The 23795-nt window shown below is 41.9% G+C and overlaps 1 protein-coding gene across 2 annotated transcripts in view; it reads left to right on the top strand.

Annotated features, from left to right (window-relative positions):
- The window catches only part of Nwd2 (NACHT and WD repeat domain containing 2), a 180044-nt gene that overhangs the window by 93502 nt on the left and 62747 nt on the right, over positions 1-23795 (top strand). The window contains exon 3 of one of the 2 annotated variants that reach the window (XM_004656109.2): positions 222-338. In XM_004656109.2, coding sequence (XP_004656166.2) covers positions 222-338 — 117 coding nt within the window. Of the gene's footprint in view, positions 1-221; positions 339-23795 lie in introns of those variants that run through there. The other variant, XM_045130253.1, reaches the window with a different exon arrangement.

The raw sequence follows: 23795 nt of genomic DNA, 5'->3' as shown, positions 1-23795 counted from the left end.
TGTTATGTTGTTTAATCCTCTTACTATTTCAATGTAATTAAATCCTGCATACCACAGTTTCCAACACTTAACAGTTCCTTTTCTCCAGAAACCATGGTTCACAAAAGACAGAGGAGAGTTGAAAGTTACATTAGCTGGACATTGTGACTAAGGAAAAAGCCCACAGGTAAATTTCATGTTCCCTCAGAGGGAGTAATGCCATTTCATCCATTTGTTGGCAGGTCATAGATCTGTACTGGGGGATCTCCGAGGACGAGTGGGACAGCCCTGAGCTGCAGAAGACGCGCATGAAGCTGCTGGAGGATTGCTTGAAAACTTCTGCAGGTCCATGTTTTGTTGTGGGTATAAAAACTAATGCTTTCTATTAAATCATGGGAATGTGAAAATACTTGCTGATTTGTGGGCTTTAAGGGGCTTTGAAAATGAGTGAAGAAAGTCTTTCTAAAATATCTAATTTCGGTTACTCAAACTGCCTCTTCCTGCACAGTGTGTGAAGGCAATACTTCAGCTTTCCCTAAGAGGTGCTGTAATTTCACAGTGAATAATTTGAAATGTTAATGCAAGGCATGACTTGGGTTTGACGACAGTTTCCACACCTTATGATCAGCAATAAGGAGCACTGTTTCAACTCCACAATAATCAACCTAGTTTTTCTCACCCTGCTGTGCAATCCATTCCATTATAGTATGTTTCTTCTTCAACAATAGCATGTGTGGTATGTCTTAACACAATGGCTGAAACATTTTGAAAGTAAACCAAACCCACTGGTCAAATCTGCCAGTAGGCAATGGTGCTCCATGAACTTGCTTCTACAGTAATAAGAGAGAGAGAGGCTCATTGCAAGCTGCCAGTGAACAGAGGGGTTTGCAGTGGAACATCACTGTTAGTTCAGCACTGTTTGCTGAAGAATCACCCCCCACCCACGTCTGTGTAAGGACATGGTACTGAGAGGAGCAGGTGGTTGTGAAAAGTCACTGCCTGGATTTGCTTAAGAAAGCCTCATCTTAAATCCAAACAGATCCACAGGAGGACCACAGACCCATCCACAGGGAGGTTTCCCCTTATAACAGAGGATGTCCTGAGACTGAGTGGGGGTCCTGATGGGTCTTGTAAAAACCATACCGTATCACGCCATTAAAAGCTAGACACCATGCATTAAGGAAAAGGCTTTTATTTTTTGTTGTTGTTTGTTGTATGTGTGAATAGTATGCATGTATGTGTGTATGCTTATGTGTATGTGGACACGTGTGGGGGATGAGCATGAATATGTAAAGGCTAGAGGTTAACATGGGGTGTTTGGCTCAATTACTCTCCAATATAGTTTTTGACATAAGGTCTCTTAATGAACCTGGAGCTCCAGGATTTAACTAGGCTAGCTAGCCAACAAGCTTCATGGAGTCTCCTGTCTCTGACTCCCAACTCTGAAATTACAAGTATGCTGGCAGGCTCAGGTTTTATAGGGGTGTTGGGGATCATAACTTGGTTGTCTATGCTTGTACAGAAAGCACTTTACCAACTGAGCCATCTCCCAACCCCCTTACAAAAGAATTTTTAATATTAATTTGCATGTTCATTCTTAACTTTACTAGGATCAAGAAGTCCTAAAGAGATATTTCAGAAACCTGACCAGCTAGCTGTCAAGTTTTCACCAAGAACATGAAACTACATAAAGGCTCAATGTCTCCCATGGTTTCTCTTAATGCCGGGCGCTCAAAACAGCAGTGTCACTTGGAGAACCAGTTTTGTATAATTCAACTCTAGCACTGAACTAAGATAATAACATTTCCTACCTTCCTGGAGTTGGCATCCAGCTGTGGATGGATGTAGGAGAAGGCAAGTAAGACAAGAAATAAGTCATGTGATCAGGACAATAGAGGAAACAGACTAAAAGAGAAGAGAGAATACTAGAAAGGGCAGATATTTGCTACTTCTGATAGAGTCATTGAAAAAGGACTCATTGAAGGGTGACCAGGAAAGTGAGATAGCCAGAGAGTGGGAAAGAGACAGGCAGATACTCTAGATCAGACCTGGCAAAAGAGAGGAGGTAGCATGTCTGTGACCTGTTCAAGGAACAGCAAGAGGGCCACTGAGCCTGGAGCAGTGTAAGCAGAGGGACAGAATGTGAGGGTGAGGGAAACCTCATGGGGCCTTTAAAGCTTTTCAAAGAATTGTACATTGCTATGGCTCAAAATGATTGGGAACTGTCAGTTTTGGAAAGAAAATTTCATTAAAGCAAACATTGGGCTGGGAGGACAGTCAACCATGAAAGGTACTTACAAAGCCTGACAGCCCAGATTTGATTCCCCAGTACCCACATAAAGGCAGATCTGTATAAAACAAAGATTTCCTTTTGACTGACTAAGTAAGCCATTGAAGTGTGTTAAAGAAAGAAAAAAAAAAAATCTAACTTCTATTTTAAGGATCACCTTGGCTCCTGGATATAAGATAGTGTCAAGGCAGTTAGAGCTTTAGAGAGGTTTACAATAGTATACCTGGCTTCAGGGGCTTGCCGAATGAACATGTGACAACAGTAACCTATAGTCTAAAAAAAAAAAATACAAAGAAAAAGTCTGACAGCCAGATTAATGATCTAAAGAATTATTTTATTTTATTTTATTTCTGAAGAATTTTTAATAGTGGAAGAGAAATTAAGACATTTTTTCAAGTCCTCAGAGGATAGAAGTGGACTAGTGGAAGGAAAAACAGCTTTGGGATCTTAGGTAGGAGTGGGAAGAGATAACTTTGACTCAGGTGTTAGAGTCACATGTATCCCTTGGCTTGGTAGCTGTATCCACCACTGTTCCAGGCCTAAAGTTTTCTTCTCTATACAATGGACGTGATAGTGATTACCTCATGGGGGGGTCACACTGAGGAGCCAGAGAAATTACAGGACACTTCCATAGTGTGTCACATATGGGAACTCAATAACTGTTATCATGATCTGCCAAATCGTGTAATGATTGAAAGATGGAATCATGTGGCTCAAGTCGCACTGAGTACGTCTCATCACCACCAAGGCTATCCTCAAAGCAGAGAAGGCAAGGCAGTTGGGCAGGAGAGCTGTGGACAAGATTCAAGAGCCAGAACTCAAAGCCAGGGGTGGTGGCGCACGCCTTTAATTCCAGCACTTGAGAGGCAGAGGTAGGAGTATCGCCATGAGTTCGAGGCCACCCTGAGACTACAGAGTGAGTTCTAGGTCAGCCTGGGCTAGAGTGAGACCCAACCTCGAAAAACTAGGAAAAAAAAAAAAAAAGCCAGGTTTGGGAAGCCTAACACTGTGCGCAGGCCCTGGGGCATCTCAGCTGCGCGATCTCAGCCGCTGCATTCTAATCCAGCCCAAGAAAGTCAGAAGTGAGAGACATTCTACCCCTTTTTATAACCCCGTAGAATGTTGTACCGAAACTAACTAAAATTAGTCATGGTTGTTAACTCCAACAATGTGCCAGTGGGACAATGAATAATTTAAAGAGTTGGAAAGTTTAGCCAGCTCTGAGAGTGGAGCTTATCTGAGAGAATATTAACAACAGTTTTCTTGAGTGTAAACAAATCACTTGTCTCCCCTTCTGCCCTGAGACATCTCCACAGTCAGAGTAACCACAAGGAGACCCTGCACAGAGAGGTAGGATTGTTTACCCTGCTGATCCTGAATTACACAAGGCTTGTCTTGGTGTTTACAGGGGAAAAAAAAATGTGCATCGCTTTGGGCCTTTCCTGTTGTAACTATAGTAACAGCTATGGAAACACAGGCACGTGACACTTTTGAGCCCCAATTTCCTTGCCTTGTGCTCCCTTGAGGTATTTCCACACACCCCAATGACGCTCGTGGGATGCAACACGCAGCAAGTTGCTTCTCATGGTGCTAAAGACTTGGCATGACAATTCACCACCGTTCCCGAAGGAAAAATGCTTTTGTATCTTCACAGATATTAGCCTTTTATGTTAGATCCAGATATACTTAGGGCCAGGCAAAATTTTCATTTTAAACACTCAGGGAATGAGAAGGCCCAGGGGGAAACTTAGACTTAAATATTGTACGTGCTTAACTCTTTTCAGATTTTATGTCCCAAAAGTAGTCATTTTGGATCTATCCTAAACTCACATTGATAGGCAGGCTGTGCTACTCATGTTAGAAAGAGCCATTGGGAGGCTTCGACTCATATCTGGTCATCTCAGACACCAACTCAGGAGACACAGGAAGGAACAGACCAAAGTGCTTAGGGAGACAACATCTGCATAATGTGAAGAGGGGAAGTGACCGAGGGAAAGACCCCAAATTTCATTTCACAGCTCAAGTTAGCGCTCTGACTCCGACAGGGTAAGTTATGAGTCTCACGGTATCTTATCATATCCATAAACATGTTAATAAGAGGAAAGCCGGTATAAAAGTAAATTTTGAATCAATTTCAAAGGTTTGTGGTGAGGATATATGATAGACATGCATATGTGTGTATGTGAATTATTTTTCATAAAGTGTTGTACAACCATTAGCTATTATTAAACTATGAATTTATTTGTTTTTCTAATGAGGAAAGTTGCTCCTCCATGTTGAAATATTATTGATGAAGCTCATTAAGACTTGATAAGGACCTGGATTCAATACCCAGCACCATAACAACAAACCAAAGAAAGATTTGGTTCAGACTGTCAAGTGTTAAATGAATTTAATTCATTGTAGGGTCTGTATGTTAAAACTTTGTAAAATTTATGCAGTAGGTGCCAGGAAGATGGCTCAGTGGTTAAAAGCACTTGTTCTTTTTCATTAATCATTAAATTTATTTTTAAAGGTTATGCTCATATCCACTCTCCCCTACCTCCATTCCACTGAAACCCCTCCTCAGTGGGGTTATTGGTATTCACTATGGATCATGAAGGCTTCAGCCACAGGATATTCCTACCTGTCCAGTGGTTCTTATAATCTTTCTGCTTCCTCTTCCACAGTGTGACCTGAGCCTTGGTGGGTGTGTTAGAGATCTGACTTAGTGTTGAGTTCTCTGCAGCCTCTGGATTTCTACTTTGATGAGTATTGAATGACAACAGTGTCTTTCCATCTCCCTGGAGCTGGTTGTCAGACTAACAGTGAGAGCAGCAGTCAGGATCAAATTGCCACTTCTTCTCTGGTGTCTCCAGGGCCCTGGAAAGATGTGGTAAAGGCGAAGTAGTAGGCGGGCAACTATCTTGTCTCGTAGTGATAGATCCTGAATCTCCTAGTATTCTCTGCCATCTGTAAAGTAAAACAGAAATTCCAACCAAAAGTTAGGGCATCTTGAATTAAAAGGGATAAGCATAGTTATTTGAGAGAATTTTCAGTATGTATGCTCACTCTTAGCCAAAGAGCAGCGGGGATTCTCTCTAGATTCTATAAATTTCCTATCCATGTGCAGTGTTTTGAATCAGGTGACCCCTATAAACTTAGGTGTTCTGAATACTAGGGTCTAGGGTGATGGAAATTTGGAAATTAATACATCCTGGCAGTTTGTTATGGGGAGCAGGCTCATGGGTGTTATAGCCAGCTTCCCCTTGCCATTGTTTGGCACTCTCATGTTGCCATTGCCCACCTGATATTGGTGAGGAGATGGTGTCCATCCTCTGCTCATGCCTTTGTTTTCCCTACCATTGTAGAGCTACCCCTCAAGTCTGTAAACCAAAATAAACATTTTTTGCCCCACAAACTGCTCTTGGTTGGATGCTTTCTGCCAGCAATGTAAACCTAACTACAATAGTAAAATCAGTACCAGAGGAGTGAGATTGTTGCTAGATACCTGATGGCATGACCTTGGCCTTTACGAGCAGATTTTCAAGAGGAACATGGAAGGATTTGAAACCTTGGTGTAAGAGACATCTTGCTGTGCTCTAAGTACATCTTGATGGACTATTCTAGTAAGAGTTGAAAGACCTGAATGCAATAAGAACTATGGACTATGAGGTTTGGCTTATGAGGATGAGAAAGAGCTGTGAATGGACTGGGCTAGAAGCAGTTTGTGTGAGAGGCTTGCTGTTACACCTGTGTTGTGAGAACTTGTTCAGGGTTACTTTGCATAGAAATGAACTGATGTGAGCAGAGAGCAGAGAGATATGGCACAGAAATGAAATCTTTGGGCTGAAACTTCTGCCCATTCAGTTGAAATTATTTGTATGAGAGATTACAACCACTGAGACTGGGCCAGCTGACCTGCACTGGGGCAACAGGAAGAATACAGACTCTTTGGAAGGGGTCTGCATACTGAAAAAGTGTCCTGTTCTTTAAAGTCTGCCCTATTCCCCCCCTGCATTAAAAAATTGGCACCCCACCTGGATTGTGGAGCATAAGAACTGCAGGAAAGAGAGGGTCATTGAATTTGCAACATGGTCTTATGTTTTGGAAGTGGCCATGGGCAGTGTGAAGCAGGTTTGCTGAATGCCTCACCAGATGGAGCTGTGAGGATGGACCATGGGTTGCAGTAGAGAACCAGTGGAGATACCAGGACCATGAGATGCCTGCTAAGGAGAGCTGCTGGCTATGGATAAAGCTTTCCAGGACTGTGAGTGGCCTAGCTAGGGGAAGGGGGCACAATTGTAACTACAGAGACTTGTTGCTGGTTTGAATTATCAGACTTGGAGATTTGTCACTGACTAGATTGGTTGGACTTGGAGCTATAAAGTTTGATGTTTGCCCTGTTTAAATTTTGTATTGGTTAAATATTTCTTTGTTATGCCTAATGCCATCTTTTGCCCTGGGAGTGTTTATTCTGTGCCATTATGGGGTTTTCTTAGGCTTTTTTAATAGTTGTTTTTTTAATTGACAACTTCCATAATTATAGACAATAAATCATGGTAATTCCCTCCACCCTTCCCCCTTTGCAACTCCACTCTCCATCACACCTTTTCTCCCTCTCAGTCTCTCTTTTATTTTGATGTTATCATCTTTTCCACTGGGAGGTCATGGATATGCAGGCCATTTTGTGTCTGAAGAAGTATGTTGTAAGAAACCCTACCCTTCCTTTGGCTTTTACATTCTTTCCACCACCTCTTCCACAATCAACCTTGAGCCATTGAAGGTGTGATTGAAATACTTCAGTGCTGAGCACTCCTCTGTCACTTCTTCTCAGCACCATGATACCTTCTGAGTCATCCCAAGGTCACTACCATCTGCAAAGAGAAGGTTCTCTAACCAAAAGTGAAAGTAGCATTAATATATGGGTATGAACATTAAGAGCAGTGCTGACTGGGCAGCTTGGTGAGCATAGTATATACTTTTAGCCAGACATCAGCAGACATGACACCCCTAGGGCTCATGACTACCCCTGTTGTAGGTTTTCAGCATCAAGGATGTATTCCCTCCCATAGAGTGGGCCTCCAGTCAAATTAGAGGGTGGTGGGTTTCCTCCACAACAGACATGCCACTATTACACCTATTGGCTCATTTGGCATGGCTGGCCAAATATAAGGCATTCAGTGTCCACTATTGGATAGCTTCACTGGTGATTTTTCTCTCCCATTGAACTGCATGCAGCATGGCTTTTTCAAGCTTTCTGTCAGATGGTCTACATGGAGGAGGTTTTCAGCTCAGCTCCAGCAGGGTTTCTCAGTGACCTTGCAGCCCAAGTATGGGGAGTCTTCAAATATAGGATCTTACCATCTATTTGTAGTGGGAAACCAAGGGCCTTGGCAGTGGCCTGTAATGCTTTGGGGGCATCAGGGACCTCCCTAGCCAACAACTCACTGGAAGGTATCCCATCCCTGGCACTGAAAATTTCTAGTAACAATCTGTGGCTCCCATGTGTTCCATTTTCAAAAAAAAATAGGTTTCCATATGACTTATTTATATCCTCTTACATTTTGATTAGCTGTCCCTTCACCTTTCCTTTACTCAATCTCTTCCCCTGACCTCACTTAGGCCTTTTCATCCCCATTAATCTGTTCTTCTACTTACATATATACAATACCATCCTATTAAGTCCCCCCACTTCCTTTCTATTCCCTTTATATCTCCTTTCTAGCTTACTGGCCTATGCTATTGAGTTTTCTTCCCACTAACACAGAAGTCTAGTCATTTGTAGCTAGGATCCACATATGAGAGAGAACATGTAACGTTTGTGTTTCTGGGCCTGAGTTACCTCACTTAGTATAATCCTTTCCAGATCCATCCATTTTCATGCAAATTTCATAACCATTCTAACTCTCTCTCTCCCTCCCACCCCTCTCTCTGTCTCTAATAAATAAGTAAATAAATAAAAATACTTTTTTAAATGATGGGGACTTTTAAAATTGGATTGAATGCATTGCATTTTACATCATAGATGGTTATCAGTTTATGAAGGCAAGGTGTGGAATGTGGTGGTTTGATTCAGGTGTCCCCCATAAACTTGGGTGTTCTGGATGCTAGGTTCCTGGCTGGTAGAGATTTGGGAATCAACACCTCCTGGAGGCAGTGTATTTTAGGAAGCAGGCTTATGGGTGTTATAGCCAATTTCCCCTGCCATCATGGAGCTTCCCCTGGAGTCTGTGAGCCAAAATAAACCTTTTTTTCCCACAAGATGCTCTGAGTCGGGTGATTTCTTCCAGCAGTGTGAACCTGACTGCAATATCATGGAATCCTGAGTAACAGATATTAGTTCTTTCCCACTGAGCAGGCCTCATGTCTAATCAGAGAAGAGTTGGTCACAAGCATAGGCCAGGCGCCACTATTACACAGATGTGTATTTCTTGCCCAGATATTTAATTTCATAACTTGCACAGTCTCCTGTTTGTTCCCACTGTTGGTGATCACTGTCCCCCAGCAGCTCTCATAGCACGAGTGCTGTGAGGGGCAGCCAGGAGGGAACAGGCTTCCCTCTAAGTCCCAGCTCAGTATCTTGATGTCCTATGACTTCAGCCTGTTGTGTTTTCAGCAATAGAGTATTAACTTTTAGCTCTGGTAGGTAACCAAGAAAAGTACTTGTTCTATAAGCTGGATGCCCGAAGTTTGGATCTGAGAACCTGTATAAATGCCAGATTCAATGGCACACAAGGATGGAAGGCAGAGTCAAGAGAATCCCAAAGCTCACAGGCCAGCTGTCCTGGCATTCTCAATGTCAAACAGCAAGAGCCCGTGTCTCAGACAAGGCGGACGGTGAAGACTGACACCCTAAGGTGTCTTGTGACCTTCATATGCATGCCATGGCACACGTGTGCCCACACACACATACACATCACACACGCACACACGCTTACACTCACACACGCATATGTACTGCTTTGCTAGGTACAATTTCACTATATTTTACTTAGTAAAGCCTTTTCATGCCTATAGGTCAGAGTCTGACCAGACCTGCAGCTACAGAGAGCTAGCTCACAGACGAGGCCAGCATCACCATCTGCCTCAGCTTTTTTTTTTTTTTATCAAGTAGAAACTTGTATGGACACATTGTATGTTAGTACCATCATTTCCCTCCTCACTGCTCCTATTCCGCTGAATAGGAATGGGATTGCTGCTATTCCCCTGGGGCTGTGGGGTACGCGATGTGAAAGCAGCAGTCAGTTATTGTAAGGCGCAGGCAGTGCCCTTCCACTCTCTGACTCTTACAGTCTTTCTGCCCCCTCTTCTGCAAAATTCCCTGAACCAAGTGTACTTTAGTGCTGTGCTCTCAGAAATCTCTGGATCTCTGCTTTGGTGCATTCTGAGTATCCTTAGTGTCTGTCTCCATGACCCTGGTGCTGCTTGACAGGCTTGCTATTGAAGAAGCACACTTGCCCATCTCACCAGTTCCTGTGGTTTCACCTGGACCCTGGCTGATGTGCGAGGGGTGGTTCATCTCCTCAGTTCTATTTGCCTTGTGGAAAAGAAAAACAGATTCTCCAAAGGAGAATGAGGTCAGCATGGGTTCAACGGGATAAGCATTATTAATTAAGAGGGGTTTTGATGGGTGTAGCCTCTCTTTTGGCTAAAGACTGCCTCAAACTTTTTTAATAAATTTTTTATTTTTATTTATTTATTTGAGAGTGACAGACAGAGAGAGAAAGGCAGAGAGAGAGAGAGAATGGGTGCACCAGGGCCTCCAGCCACTGCAAATGAACTCCAGACACATGCGCCCCCTTGTGCATCTGACTATCGTGGGTCCTGGGGAATTGAGCCTTGAACAGGGGACCTTAGGCTTCACAGACAAGCACTTAACCACTAAGCCATCTTTCCAGCCCCTGCATCAACTTTTAAGTATAAACTATTGCTTCTGACTGTGGAACACATGTGGCAAGTTCAGCAGAATCTGTCCCCTTCCCCATCTGTCCCATTTTCTAGTTGGTAAAATATCCTGTTAGGAGAAAAGTACAGGCTATGCAATAATTGCTGCATCCCCATCCCTTCTTCAGATGGGAGTTTTATTTATGAAAGAGGGCATTTTCTTCTTGTCATGTCCAAACTCTAAAAGAATTAAAGTTTCAGTATTAACCCTGGGCCTGAAGTAAGGACCAGCCTCTTGGCAAAATGAATGATTTAAGTACCAATTCAAGAGGTTAGGAAAAGAAGACAAATTGAAACCCAAGGAGGTTAGAAAAAGCAAGCATGTACTCATTAGAATGCAACAAATTTCTAAAGACTTCCATAAACTGAAGCAATATTTTTGCCTCTAAAGATAAAAGATTGAGAGGATTTGAGAGCTGGGGAAAGGCTTAGCACCATCCAGCATCTGAGTAGTCTAAAATTCTAATTTTACACAATGAAAAGCTGAGACCCAAAGAAGTAGAAGAAATCTATTTCATAGGCTCCTTAAATATTCTAGGTTCTGAGCTGAGCACTTTCCACTGACCTATTGAAGCAGTTTTTCCAGTTATCATTGAGCGTATTGAGACTAGTAGTTTTTCCAAATTGCTTAAAGCCAAAATTAGTAAGATTTAGAGCTGGCATTCCAAGTTAGATCTCTTACTCGAAAGTCCACAAATCCTGCTTCAAGTCCAATTTCTGAGGTATGGAACCCAAGTCCCTTTCTATCACTCTGTTGTTTCTTCCTCAATGAATGTACAGACGTATATCACAGTGACCTGCTTCAGCTCCCTTCACAGTTTTCTCACTCACATATGTTTTAATGAGTCAGATAAATAACCACTGGTACAGTGTGCAAAATATTTTTCTCTAATAGAAAATGAAGCTGCATTGCCCAAGGCTTTATTAAGACTGAGGGGACTGTTACATTTTATAATGAACTTGGAGTTTTTCACTTAATTTCCATAAGCAGAGAAACTTAATGCTGCTAAAACTTGTGCTAGAAGATGCCATGCATTCAAATTATGAAAATATAATAAAGATTTCTTATTTTTCCCCCTTACACTTCCCTCATATGAATCCATGATACACAGACTAGTGAAACAAACTCAAGTTTCAACATGGTTCTAAAATCCTCATTTCACATAGTGTTTCATGAAAGGCAGTAGGAAATGTATGTGGTGTCTGTCAGAAATAAAACCATGTTAAGATCTGTGAATGTAGCTAAGTGTCATACTGCTTCTGTCCTCTTAAACGTCACCTAAGCACAGAAAGGATGTGCAGTTAAATAAGGTAAGTGAGATAAGGAAGCTTAGATAAAGCTTATGGACGTGGAGAAAGAAATGTGCTCTTACTCAGTAGGTCAGAAAAGACCCCAGAAGAAGTAATATTCACAGTGACACTAAAAGGATTAGGAACTTTCCAACTCTAGATCTGGCGCAGAGATTGTGGTACCTTAGCCGTCCAGAGAGCAGCATTTCCAAATAGAGGGAGGGTATAGGATAGGGACAGGGCATTGAGGCAAGAAATAAAATCTGAGGCCAGACCTCATGAAGTTTCAGCTGAAACTTATGAGCGGTGGTGAAGACATTCTTGCGGACGTTGCACCTGCTTTTGCAGATGTAACTCAAACCACTGTGTGAAAAGGACTGGAGCTCAAAGTCCTAACTGGGATTCCAGGTAATGTCAGAACTCAGATGAAAAGTAGTCTAGAGTAGCAAGGGATGAAACAGAAGGGCAGGAAGAGATGCAAGACATTTCAGAAAGAAAACTGATGAGGTTAGTGACTTAATTATGGGCTTGAAGCGTTAAGGAGGAGTTGAAAGTGAGTTTACTAATCCCTTAGGGATGAACTTTTCCTTCCACCCTGTTGCAGTCAGGTTCGCATTGCTGGCAGAAAACACCTGACAAAGAGCAGCTTGTGGGGAAAAAAGAGGGTCATTCTGGCTTAACAACTTGAGGGTACACTTCATGATGGCAGGGGAAATAACGGCACGAGCAGAGGGTGGACATCACCCCCTGGCCAACATCAGATGGACAACAGCAACAGGACAGCGTGCCAAACACTGGCAAGAGGAAGCTGGCTGTAACAACCATAAGCCCGCCCCCAACAATACACTGCCTCCAGGAGGTATTGATTCCCAAATATCCATTAGCTGGGAACCTGGCATTCAGAACACCTAAGTTTATGGGGGACAGCTGAATCAAACCACCACAAACCCCATAATCACAGATGCTTAAATACACATGAAGGCATGTGTAATGGAGAAAGCCACAGTCCAAATTTTATGAAAGTCAAGTCTTGCCAGGCGTGGTGGTGCGCATGCCTTTAATCCCAGCACTTAGGAGGCAGCAGTAGGAGGATCACCATGAGTTGAAGGGCACCCTGAGACTCCATAGTGAATTCCAGGCCAGCTTGGGCTGGAGTGAGTGAGACCCTGCCTCAAAAAAAAAAAAAGAAAGTCAAGTCTTGGTCAGGTGTAGTGATGCATGCCTTTAATCCCAGCACTTGGGAGGCAGAGGTTCAGAGAATTGCCATGTGTTCAAGGCCACCCTGAGACTAAAAAGTTAATTCCAGGTCAACCTGCGCCAGATTGAGACCCTACCTCAAAAAAACCAAAAGTAAATAAATAAATAAATAAAAATAAAATTCAAGTCTTTGCTAGCTGGTATGAATAATCCTCATTACTTATAATATCCATGTTATCTGTATACTTCTCTTTTATGAGAGGAAAGAAAAATCAATAGCCAAGAGTGAATATGGGGCAAGTTGAATCACAGAATCAGTGTTGACCATCAGAATAAAAGGAACATTTTTCATACTGGTGTCTAACTGCTCTTCATTAATGCATTAGGAAGGAATATACATACATACATACATACATATATACATATATACATATACATATACATATACATATACATATACATATACATATACATATACATATACATATACATATATATATATATATATGATAGAAAATGATGGTGATGGAAGTCAGAGCAGGGGTTCTTCCCAGGAATATATACAGAGAGAAGGAGGCCCTGTGGGACCTCCCTACCTTATGGCCCTGTGGTGGTTTGCATTGAAATGACCTCCATAAACTCATAGGACTTGAGTGCTCGATCCCCTTGGTTTCCATCGAGAGCACTGGAGGGTTGTAGAACCTTCAGGAGGTGGAGTCTTGCTGGAGGAAGTGGGTCACCAGGGCTGGAGCTTCAGGTTTTATAGTCCAGCCCCACTTCCGTTCAGTCTCTGCTCCCTGGCTCTGGCTGGAATTGGGCCGGATCAGCCCCCTGTTCTTACCTCCACGCCTCTGCCTCCATGATGGAATATATCCCCTTGGAACTGTAAGCCAAAATAAGCCCTTTCCTTCCTTAACTTGCTTTTGGTCAGGCATTTTATCCCAGAAACAAGGGGATGCCTAATGAAGGCTCTTTCTTTATTCGGAGCTATCCATAAAAGCCTGCAAAGTACCGGCAAGCCCCTCTTCCCTTCCTGTTCTCTGTCCCTTCCTCAGCTGATTCACCAGACCCCATTCCTTTCTAATTTTCTGTGAGAACTTGTGGAGCCACCTCTATAGCCCTTCTGCAGATCTGAACTGAATGGTTTAAGGCAACTTGAATTTTTGAATATTTTTATGTACATACAATATCACTAACTATGGAAGAGGCAACCATTTTAAGTGATTTTTGACTGAGGGGCAGAGACTCTGTTTCTTTCATCCTCCAACATTACCACATCTATTGTTATACAAAAATATATGTTGTTAATAATTACTACCCCAAGACCTTAAACCCAATACTTAAAAATAGTATTTCTAGCCTGGAGAGATGGCTTAGCGGTTAAGTGCTTGCCTGTGAAGCCTAAGGACCCAGGTTCGAGGCTCAATTCCCTAGGACCCACTTTAGCCAGATGCACTAGGGGGCGCACACATCTGGAGTTCGTTTGTAGTGCGCCCATTTTCTCTCTCTCTCTTTCTCTCTCTCTCTCTCTCTCCCTCTTTCTTTCTCTGTCTGTCACTCTCAAATAAAAATAAACAAAAATATTTTTAAAAAAATAGTACTTCTGTGAGAAGAAAGTTAAGTGCCTAGCACTGGATGAGTCATCTCTATCACATCTTCTAGGACCCAGGAAATAACACAGAGGAAGGGTAAGATTAAATATGGGTGCTGCTCTCACTGCTAGCCTGAGAACCTTTACCAGGGAGCTAGCAGTAGACATTCAGGAGACTCAAGATTCATCAAAGCCTAGCGTGGTGGTGCACACCTTTAATCCCAGCACTTGGGAGACAGAAGTAGGAGGATCACTGTGACGTCAAGGCCACCCTGAGACTACATGGTGAACTGCAGGTCAGCCTGGGCTAGCACCAGACCCTACTTAAAAAATAATAATAATAATAATAAATTCATCGAAGCAGATTTTCTGAGCTGCTGAGAGCTCTACACTAAAGGAAACTTATAACATGCCCTTCAAGACTGAGGTAGCAATGTGCATGAGAGGCCAGAAAGACTGTAAGAGCCATAGGGTAGGAAGATGTGCAGTGAGTCATCACCCCCACAGAGACTGACTGGTACCTGCATGACCCTACCATGAATACTGCTGACCCCACTGAGGAGACCCTCAGTAGAACAGAGACCAGGGAAAGGGAACATAAGAGTATAACCCAATGGGAATATCACCAATGTGTAATAGGTCCATATATTAAAGTTCTCAATTTTTTTTAAAAAAAAAAAGAAAAAAAATAGTATTTCTGGACAAAAATTATAAATATTTATATACCACCAGCAATGTTATACATAACTCAAAATGTGGGCTTAGCTGTTAAAGTGCTTGCCTGCAAAGCCACAGGACCCAGGTTTGATTCCCTAGGACCCACGAAAGCCAGATGCACAAGGTGATGCATGCTTCTGGAGTTAGTTTGCAATGGCTGGAGGCCCTGGTGTATCCATTCCCTCTCTGCCTGTCTATCTGTCTGTCTGTCTGTCTCTCTCTCTCTCTCTCTCTCTCTCTCTCTTTCAAATAAGTAAATAAATAAATTTAAATATATTTTTTAAATGTTTAAAATGTATTTGTTCACACAACTTTCTTACCCCAAAATTAGACCAGGCTTACAGACTTTTATTCAGCCTTAGAAGAGGCAGCTGAAAACGCATTTAGAAGAATCTTTGAATTACATCCCTGTGAAAATGGACATTAATTGGCCTCCGACTTGAATCAGATTTGTTATAAATACAGAGGTGACCCTGATTATCAACCAACAGCAGGGAAGCAATTGTATCTTAATTGGCTGTGGCAGTCTCAGGAAAGCTCTGGACTCAACTTTCTCCATAATGTAGCAGATGAGATGTGCTTAAAAGGAATCTCTTAGTCATCATACTTGTCTCCATACCTCATTTCTTCAAGACAGGATGAATAATGAGGCCACAGCATGGCTATGAACTGTTCAATCTACTTTTTACTTAGTTTTGTGACTGTGTTATCTGGAATGAACAGGCCAATACATTAAATTTAGGGGGCATTTCAATCCATCTGTCTATTTTTAATGGGGTAGCCTATGCAGTGTAAGGCAGACCTAAATTTTAGTACCTACATGGACCTCCATACTTGTTTACACACCCCATACCACACCACCATGAAGGAATAACCCAGAAGCCTAAATTTATAGAAGACAAATTGCTGCCCTTGACCAAAGTTTGAAATTGTAATCAGTATGTACAACCTTACTGTAATTTTTTTTATAATGTTCTTTAATACATGACCAAAATAGACTGCTAACTAGTTTCGTTAATAAATTTCAGAAGATAGCCGTGCCTATTAGTTTTTATCAGTACTATAATGACCTCTACTCTTATTCTAATTAAAGCTGTTGGAGTTTCTCAGGAAATTAAGGAAGCAACAGGTCTGCCTGTTCACACTTCTTTCAATAGAATCATATTCACAGGTGACACCAGCAGGCCCATGTTTATTTGAGGCCATCAAGTATCTCGTCAATTTGTGTGTGTGTGTGACTTCACAGACAAGGAGCATGAATTTAACGTTTTCTCCTAGGTTCCACTGGATAAAATATTAAGATGTATATTCAGATTCTCCTAGTCTCCCTACAGTTCAGAATAATTTTTTTTTAAGTTTTCTATTGATAAAGAATTGGTTTCTGAAAGCCAGGCATGGTGGCAATGCCTTTAATCCCAGCACTCGGGAGGCAGTGGTAGGAAGATCTCCGTGAGTTCGAGGCCACCCTGAGATTACCTAGTGAATTCCAGGTCAGACTGGGCTAGAGTAAGACCCTACCTTGAAAAACAAAAAAAAAAGAAAAATTGGTTTCTGGGCTGGAGAGAGAGCTTGGTAGTTAAGGTGCTTGCCTACCAAGCCAAAGGACCCACGTTTGACGCCCCAGGACCCACATAAGCCAGATGCACAAGGTGGCACATGTGTCTGAAGTTCATTTGTAGTGGCTGAAGGCCCTGGTGTGCCCATTCTCTCTCTTTCTTTCTTTCTCTCTCTCTCTCTCTCTCTCTCTCTCTCTCTCTCTCTCTCTCTCTCCCTCTTTCTCAAATAAATAAAAAATAAAATTTAGATTTAAAGCTCTATGTTTAAAAAAAGAATTAATTTCTTATAATAGCAAACTTTGTATTTTAACAACTTTCTTTTATGGTGAAGTAGAGCAGTCTTCATGGCAATACAATTCATAAAGCATGATAAAAGACTGCAGATACATTTTAGAAGAACAATGAGTCATTGCTGATCCTTGAAATACCATGCATTTTAATAAAGCAACTAGGAGTGTCACCTTTATATACAATATACATAAAAGGTAAAACTACGCAATCTTCAAATTATTGTCAGATGAAATTAAAATAAGTTCTGTCTGGATAATTGTACATTTAAATAGCTTTTCATTTCTATCCCATTTTATTTAATACATCCACCATCTCTTCCTGAGTACTATTCACACTTAATTTCTCTCATTCTTCTTTTCAGAAGAATGGCAGCTTCTTAACTTCAGAGATTTAAATGTCTTTATATAAACAAAACATAGTAGTAGAATACTTACTCTGACTAGACTGTAAGTACTTTACATGGCTTAATTAATAGTCTAGTAATTTATGGGGAAGTAACTATTTAATAGCTAATGTTCAGATAAGGTAACTGAGAAAAAAGGATTCCTGACTCTTGTCACTACACACAGCTAATACAGAACAATTCAAGGCATGAACCCAGGTAGTCTACTGCTAGGGTTTGCACATTCACTATTCTATAAAGTCACTTCTCTGTCTTCACGTAGCTTTTGTTTTCCCTGAATAAGATGCATTCATTTCAGCCTACAAAGCTCTCTCAATCAATGGGGCACAGACGTGTACTAAGTAACTCTCCCGCGTAGAGTAACTTTATCTCATGCATATCAAGGTAGAAGAATGGCATTCCTGACTCCCTCCCTTCCCGTAGCTCTGGTCCATATTTTCGGTTCTTTCTCTTTACTTCCTGTATTAGTTTCTTTTCCCACTACTGTGACAAAATGCCCAACAAAAGAAACTTAAGGGAAATTTTATTTGGGCCTGTAGTTGGAGGGGACAGAGTCCATCCTGGGGCGGGGGGGGGGGGGGTTATGGCAGCAGGAGGGTGACATGGCTGGTCGTGTTGTGGTCGCAGTCAGCAAACACACCGAGAAGGACACTGCTGGTCCTCAGCTGGCTTCTTCCCTTCTTTATCCAGCCTGGCTCCCCAGCCTGTGAGAAGGGTGCCCCCCCATTCAAGGTGAGTCTTCCCTTCTGGAAATACCCTCAAGAAATGACCTCACAGACATGCCCAGAGGAATGTCTCCTGGATATTTCTCACTCTCATCAAATTGGCAGTGAAGATTAAAATCATCACAGTTCCCTGGGCATGGTGGCACACGCCCTTAATCCAAGCACTCAGGAGGCAGAGGTAAGAGGATCACCATGAGTTCAAGGCTACCCTGAGACTACACAGTGAATTCCAGGTCAGCCTGAGCTACAGTGAGACCCTACCTTGAAAACCCAAAAATACAAAAACAAAATCATCACAGTTCCTACATCCAGATCCACGTGTCTGAAAGCAAAGCTCTGTTTCTAGGGATTATTAGTTCATCTTTCTTTCTTTCCCATAAAAGCTAACAACCTTCTAATGCCCGGGGAGAGCGAGAATTAAAGGGTAAAAACTGATATTGCAAACACCCTGTGATCATTCTGCTCTCTTTCGCCTCCCCCAGCTTCATTTGAACTGTGATACTGTGAGGCAAAATCCAGCTAGTCATAGGACATGAAGAGACACAAGCAGTGGACAATGAACAGTAACAGCAAACATTTGTGTGAGTCAATTATGCATCACGTTCTATGTTGCGGTTGACACACAGGAATTTACATCACCTCATGACCCCACTGATGACATACAGATAGTGTCACTGTCTCCATTTGAAAGGCAAGGAGGCAGGCACATGCCTGGGATTTGAAATCAAACAGTGTTGTAGTTACTGTCTAGTCGTATGAAACACCCAACCAAAAGCAGCTGACTGGAGGAAAGGGATTCTGTTTGTTTGTTTGTTTTGAGGGTGAAATGTGGTATGAGCAGAGGCTAGAAAATAGTGGCAAGAGAATGAGCCAAGTTCTAGCAAGGGGGAGCTGGCTATCACACTCCTAAGCCCACCCCCAACAACACAACTCCTTCCTCCAGCAAGGCTCCACCTCCAAAGTTGCCACAACTGGGCACCAAGCATTCAGAACACATGAGTTCATGGGGGATGCTGGATTCAGAACTTTAAAAGTTGGCTGGGGAGATGGCTTAGCGGTTGAGGCACATGCCTGCAAAGCCTAAGGACCCAGGTTCGATTCTCCAGGTACCACATAAGTCAGATGCTGTGCATGATAGCACCATGTGCCTGGAGTTCATTTGCGGTGGCTGGGGACCCTGGCCCACCCATTCTCTTTCTCTCTGTCGCTAATAAATAAATAAATAAATATTTTTCTAAAAAACTTTAAAACTTTCCATTTTTTGTTTGTTTGTTTTCTTTTCTCCAATATGAGATGCTTCCTTGTGAACTCACGTCTTGCCTTTTGCTGATCATCCAGGTTAATATCATGAGGTACCCTGGGCAGGGCAGCCAGCCACTGATGTGTTCATCCAGCTTTCTAAAAGGGTTTTCAGGGCTGGAGGAATGGCTTAGCAGTTAAGGCATTTGCCTGCAAAGCCAAAGTACCCAGGTTTGAGTCCCTAGAACCCACGTTAGCCAGATGCACAGGAGGGGGCACGCAGCTGTAGCTCATTTGCAGTGGCTGGAGGCCCTGGTGCACCCATTCTCTCTCTCTCTCTCCCTCTTTCTCTGTCAAGTAAATAAAAGTTTTAAAAAATAAAAGGGTTTGGAAAGCCCAGTCAAGGACTATGCATACCATAAATAAGAAACATAATAAAAGTTTGGTCAGTTACTGTAATTTGGCTTAGGCATCCCTACCAAGCCAGCTGCTGGTGGGGAAAAGCTTTAATAATGCTTACTGTGTTCTGAGAATTATCGGTATTCAAGTGTCCCAACGCTGAAAACACTTAAAGAATTAGCAACTGTAATGGATGGAAGATCCAGTTCAATCTTTGTGATCATGTTAGATTATTCATTCTACTTAATTACATATTAATGCTGGTTTCTGGGTTAGGGGAAAGGGCATTGATCTGAACTCTGGCAACAGATGAACAAGAACTGGCTAACACCTAACTATACATCAGCACAGAGAACAAACCAGAAATCCCACATAGTCATGAATATGAAATTTGTATTTAAAGCTTTGGGAAAAAGATCCTGTTAAAATTAGAAATGAACTAAGAGGCCAGGTGTGGTAGCAAATGCCTTTAATCCCAGCACTCAGGAGGCAGATAAGGAGGATCACTATGAGTTTGAAACCAGCCTGAGACTATAGAGTGAATTCCAAGTCAGCCTGAACTAGAGTGAGACCCAACCTTTAAAAGCCAATATATATACATACATACATACATACATACATACATACATACATATATATATATATATACATATATACATATATATACACATATATATTTAAGAGGATATTAGAGAATGTATCTACAGAAACAAAAGACTTGAGAAAATATTGGTTTGTCAAGTATCTTCCAAAAGACTCTTTAGAGACTGAAATGATGTATGAGGAACAGACCAATGTACAAAGAAAATGGTAGATGTGTTCTAATTCACCCATAGAGAAAAAAGCCAATAGGGACTGATTTTAGAGGACTACTAAGAGATTCATGTAACTATGGAAACTGAGAAACTCCAAGACAGGCGACCCTACATGACTGATATTCTGAAGAGACTCAGGCCATGTGTCAAGGCCTGAGAACCAAGGTGGGTGTGCTTGCTAAGTACTAGAGTCCAAAGGTCAGACAGCCGGGATATGTCGCCCAGCTACTGGAAACAAACCAGCTTGCCTTGCCTTGGTTTTCATCCTGCACTGGCCCACAGCCAACCAGCTGACACGCCTTCATGCAGACAATGTCACTTCACATCCACATGCCAGTCTCTTCTTAAAATGCCTCACGTGCCCACCATAAATCCTGACTTATGAATCCTTCAGGCATTCCTTATTCCACTAAAGTTTAACACTTAAAATTAGCCATCACACTAAGGATGGGCAGGTTGCAAAGAATAGAATTAAAAATCAAGTCAGTGTAAGAAAAAAAAAAAAATCAAGTCAGTGATTGTAGTAGTTTGAATGTAAAGTGTCTCCCATAGCTTCATGTGTTTATAATTAAACCTCATCCTCAGTCCCAAGCTGGTCGAGCCTTTGGGAGGTAGAGTCTTGCTTGAAGAGATATGTTCCTGGGGGATAGGCCTTGAGACATGTTAGCCCAATGCTCCTGGGTCTTCATAGCTCAGGCCAGTCCCTCTGTGACCTTGTCATTGATATGTGACAATGTGAGCCGGTTTCCTGTTCATGCCATGTTTTCCCTGCCATGGTGAAGCTTCCCCTCGACATTGTGAGAAGAAATAAACCCTCTCCCCTCATAAGCTGCTTCTGGTCAGCTGTTTTGTCCCAGAAATGAGCCGGTAACTGCTAAAGTGATACAGAGATTAAAGGGTGTCTTGACATGCAGAAAGAAATGAAAAATAAGTCTGCAGTCATACCACCCTGAACGCTCCCGGTCTCATCTGATCTCAGAAGGTAAGCAGGGTTTGGCCTGGTTAGTACTTGGATGGAAGGAAGAAATGAAAAATAAGAGAAAAAAATAAGAACAGAGAACAGAAATCCAATGTTAGAATGCAGGTACCTCCAGGGAACACAAGAAAATACTATGTTCAGAAACAATAATCAAAGATGCCTAGTGAAAGGAATCTGGACAAACAGGTTTTACTAGCAATGAAACATAAATCTTTAAATAATCTAATAAAGTAAATAAATATATGGAAGCAAAATTTGGGTAAAAGTTATTGAGCCACAACTAAAGAAGTAACACCAATAATACTCATCCATATAATAGACTGGGTGTCACCTAGCTGAAGTTACATAGTAAGATTTGAACATCGTAAGAAAACTCTGAAGGTTATGATTATGATAAAGTGCATAGAAAAAAAGCTGTGCTAAAAATGTTTCTAAGCCAAATGAGACAAATTCTTTTTGAGAAAATTTACTATCAAAGTAGGTTCAAGAAAATTTGGATACATTGGTACTTAGGAAAGAAAAAAAGGCAGGTGTGGTGATGCACACCTTTAATCCTAGCACTCGGGAGGCAGAGGTAGGAGGATCACCATGAGTTCAAGGCCACCCTGAGACTACATAGTGAATTCCAGGTCAGCCTGAACTAGAGTGAGACCCTACCTCCAAAAAAAAGAAAGGAAGGAAGAAAGAAGGAAGGAAGGAAGGAAGGAAGGAAGGAAGGAAGAAAGGAAGGAAGGAAGGAAAGAAGGAAGGAAGGAAAGAAAGAAAGAAGGAAAGAAGAAAAAAATGGAGCATAGATTCTAAAAATTAAGCTTGCTTTTGTGTCTAAAAACTAGACAAAGAGGTTTTTCACCTGTGTGTTCTCCTTAGTTAAGTTGGGGTGTGGATAATGCAGCACTGGTTTATTGTCGGCGTGGGATAGGAGAACGCATGCAGAGTACGGCAGCGGCCTCTGAGTATTCGAGTATCCGTATTAAGGTATCGTTGCATGCTTTCCTGACCCTTGACCTGGAGTCTGCTTACACCAACATTAGAGCTCCCTGCGTCCTTGTCCTTCCCCCTGAGAGACATGAATCCTCGGAAAGGATCTGTCTTTGTCTTCTACCCCAGGACGAGAATATTTGGTATGTATCAGGCATGTGTGTCTACTGTGTTGGACTGACTGAAATTGCTCTCAATTTCCAAGGGATATTCAGTGATATGAAACATAATTTCATCTTAATAGTCTCTAAAATATTACATAATATTCTCATTGTAAACATTTTTTTTCTATTTTCTTATTTCAGAACTTTTTTAATGGAAACATTCAAGGTTAAATTCTTTTTTTTTTTCTGTTTTTTTGTTTGTTTGTTTGTTTTGTTTTTTGGTTTTTCGAGGTAGGGTCTCATTCTGGTCCAGGCTGACGTGGAATTAACTCTGTCATCTCAGGGTGGCCTTGAACTCATGGCAATCCTCCTACCTCTGCCTCTCGAGTGCTGGCATTAAAGGCGTGCGCCACCACACCTGGCTAATGTTTATTTATTTGTGAGGAGAAAGAAAGACAGAGAAGTCCTGGCACACCAGAATGCCCTGCAGACACATGTGCCATTTGTGTTTCTGGTTTTATGTGAGTGCTGGGGAATCAAGTGCAAGCCATCAGGCTCCGCAAGCAACTACCTTCAACCACTAAGCCATCTTTCCACCCCCAAACTGAAACTCTTAACGGCAATTTGAAGAATCTTCACTCTGTGCCACGCACTTTCAGCATGCAAATGTCTATTATATAGACCAAACTCAAGGGCAGGGGCCAGAGTAGTTTCCAACCCAGGTAGGGTGCAATTCAATTAGCAAAGAAGCCGCAACCGCAGAATGGAGCTTGGGAAATGGCAAGTAAGCACGTACTGCCTTCTCCTCCCCTTGAGAGGGAAGAAAAACATTTCCAAAGTTCATCCCAATGCTTGGCATAGTCAAACACCAAAATGATGAAACTTATTGATAAGCTTTCATAAAGATTCACAAATGTCAAAATCATTCTTTTAAAAAAAATTATTGGGCTGGAGAGATGGCTTAGCGGTTAAGCGCTTGCCTGTGAAGCCTAAGGACCCCGGTTCGAGGCTCGGTTCCCCAGGTCCCACGTTAGCCAGATGCACAAGGGGGCGCACGCGTCTGGAGTTCATTTGCAGAGGCTGGAAGCCCTGGCGCGCCCATTCTCTCTCTCTCCCTCTATCTGTCTTTCTCTCTGTGTCTGTCGCTCTCAAATAAATAAATAAATAAATTTAAAAAAAAAATTATTTTCACTGTCAAGCAAAAGTTATTACAAAAGTTTACAGAAATGAAACATCTTCAGGGACTGGGATATAACAGTAAAAAAAAAAAACACAGTTTTGAGGTTTGAGCTACAGAATTGCAAAATAAGAAGTCT

Source organism: Jaculus jaculus, chromosome 11 (genome assembly GCF_020740685.1).
Source record: "Jaculus jaculus isolate mJacJac1 chromosome 11, mJacJac1.mat.Y.cur, whole genome shotgun sequence".
Classification (NCBI taxonomy): domain Eukaryota; kingdom Metazoa; phylum Chordata; class Mammalia; order Rodentia; family Dipodidae; genus Jaculus; species Jaculus jaculus.
The sequence above is the reverse complement of the archived record's forward strand: the minus strand, read 5'-3'. Positions and strand labels throughout refer to the sequence as shown.